This window comes from Bison bison, unplaced genomic scaffold (assembly GCF_000754665.1).
Source record: "Bison bison bison isolate TAMUID 2011002044 unplaced genomic scaffold, Bison_UMD1.0 scf7180017864334, whole genome shotgun sequence".
Taxonomy (NCBI): domain Eukaryota; kingdom Metazoa; phylum Chordata; class Mammalia; order Artiodactyla; family Bovidae; genus Bison; species Bison bison.
The window spans coordinates 1,729,349-1,731,424 of NW_011494906.1; the positions used below are offsets into that span (position 1 = coordinate 1,729,349).

At 56.6% G+C, this 2,076-nt stretch overlaps 1 protein-coding gene across 1 annotated transcript in view; it reads right to left on the reverse strand.

Moving 5' to 3' along the window:
- The window catches only part of DAGLA (diacylglycerol lipase, alpha), a 27,520-nt gene that overhangs the window by 10,451 nt on the left and 14,993 nt on the right, over positions 1-2,076 (reverse strand). Inside the window, exon 9 of the mRNA XM_010854062.1 lies at positions 135-288. Within this exon, the coding sequence (XP_010852364.1) occupies positions 135-288 (154 nt within the window). The remainder of the gene's footprint in view (positions 1-134; positions 289-2,076) is intronic.

Consider the following 2,076-nt stretch of genomic DNA (forward strand, 5'->3'; position numbering starts at 1 on the left):
GCCCCCCGGGGGGAGCCATGCCAGCCAGGCCGAGGGCTCCTGCCACCGAGGGGGCCCCCGCCCTGCCTGCCCCCTGCAGCTTGCGCAGGACCCAGGCTGTGGGGAGGCTGCGCACCAGCCCGCCGGACCCTCACCGCGTCGTGGCAGGACGTGTAGACGATGTCCACTGCGGTCATGTTCTCGTCCAGGAAGTGGCGTCGAATGGCGATGGCGTTGCAGCCGCAGCAGTTGTCTTCCTCGATGGTGACTCCGGGGGCGAAGCGGGGCCGGGCGGGGCACAAGCAGCACCTGGGCGGGTGGCAGAGGGCTCAGAGCCCGGGCCCCTGATGGAGCCACGGTCTCCCCCATCCTTTGGGGAACCTGTTCTTGCAGCCAGCCCCACGCCTTCTCTGAAAGCCTCTCTTGCAAAGCTCTCCAGCCCATTCCCCCATCCTTGCCTTATTCAGCCTCTTGACAACATGTGACCCGGGGGTCTCTCCCGCCCCCTTTTACTCTCTCCATTCGGCGGGAGGCACCCCTCTCCTGGACTGCTTCTCCTCACCCGTGTCTTCTCACTGAGACCAGAGGTCAGCCCCGGACCTCCTCTTCTTTCTAATGACATGAGCTCCTGAGGCCTCACCCACTCTTGGGCTTTAAATACCACCTGAGTGCTAAAAAGCCCCCCAGAACTGCTCGCATTCAACCGCCTATGAAAACCCTCCTCCCAGATGTCCCCCAGGATTGCAGTCCTCTCAGCCCCAGATCCCAAGGGCCTAGCCCCCTGTGCTTCAACAGTCCCCCACACCCACCCCTGAGCGTTCAGCCCACACTTAGAGCCAGCGGGTCCTCAACCCACCTCATATCCCATATCATCAGTCAGCACATCCATCAGCTGTGCCTTCAAATTCACATCTAGATGCCAAATGCTTTCCGTTTCTTGCCTCCCACCCCGCCGCCCTGCTCCAAGCCACCTTATCCCTGCCTCCCTGCCTCAGAGTGTCACAGGGGCTCCTGAATGGTCCTTCTCACTCACAGCCGCCCCTTACGTTCTCAGCCAGTGACCTTTTATGATAAAAGATGAGGCGGCATCGCTGTGGCTCAGTGGTAAAGAATCTGCCTGCCAATGCAGGAGACATGGGTTCGATCCCTGGTCTGGGAAGATTCCGCATGCCTTGGACCAACTAAGCCCATGAGCCGCAACTATTGAGCCTGTGCTCTAGAGCCCGGGAATTGCAACTATCGAGCCCATCCTCTGCAACGAGAAGCCACTGCAGTAAGAAGCCTGCATACGGCAAGGAAGAGTAGCCCCCACTCTCCACAGCTACAGAAAAGCCCGTGCAGCAACTAAAACCCAGCACAGCCAAAAATAAATAAATAAAATTATTTTTTAAAAAAGATATAAGATGAGCCACATCACTGCACTCAACACCTTCCAATGCTGCCCTTCCTGCCCGGTGTAAACACCAGAGTCCGAGCAAGCACCAAGGGCCCAGCTCCATCTGGCTCCGTTCTCTGGCCTGTTGCCTCCCATTCCTCTTGGAGGCACTGGGGATACATTCCTGCCTCAGCATCTCTGCACTGCTGTTCCCTCTGCCTGGAACATTCTCCTCCTGGATACTGTGTGGCTGGATCCCTCACTTCTTGAGGCCTCTGCGCAGTTTATACTGCTTTGAAATCTTCTTGGGGCCACCTCATATGACAGCTAGCCCCTGCCCAGTGTTCCCCAGTTTGACCACACAGTCAGCTCAATTTTTCTCCAAAATACTCCTGTGCTCCAAAGCGCTGCATTTCATGTCTGTGCCTCCCCAGCACCAAAAACACAGTTGTTGCTCAGTTGTTCAGTCGTGTCTGACTCTTTTCGAGCCCATGAACTACAGCATGCCAGGCTTCCCTGTCCTTCACAATCTCTCGGAGTTTGCTCAAACTCATGTCCATTGAGTCGATGATACCATCCAACCATCTCATCCTCTGTTGCCCCTTTCTCCTCCTACCCTCCTCAGTCTTTCCCAGCATCAGAGTGTTTTCCAATGAGTCGGCTCTTCGCACCAGGTGGCCAAAGTATTGGAGCTTCAGCTTCAGCAGCATTCCTTCCAATGA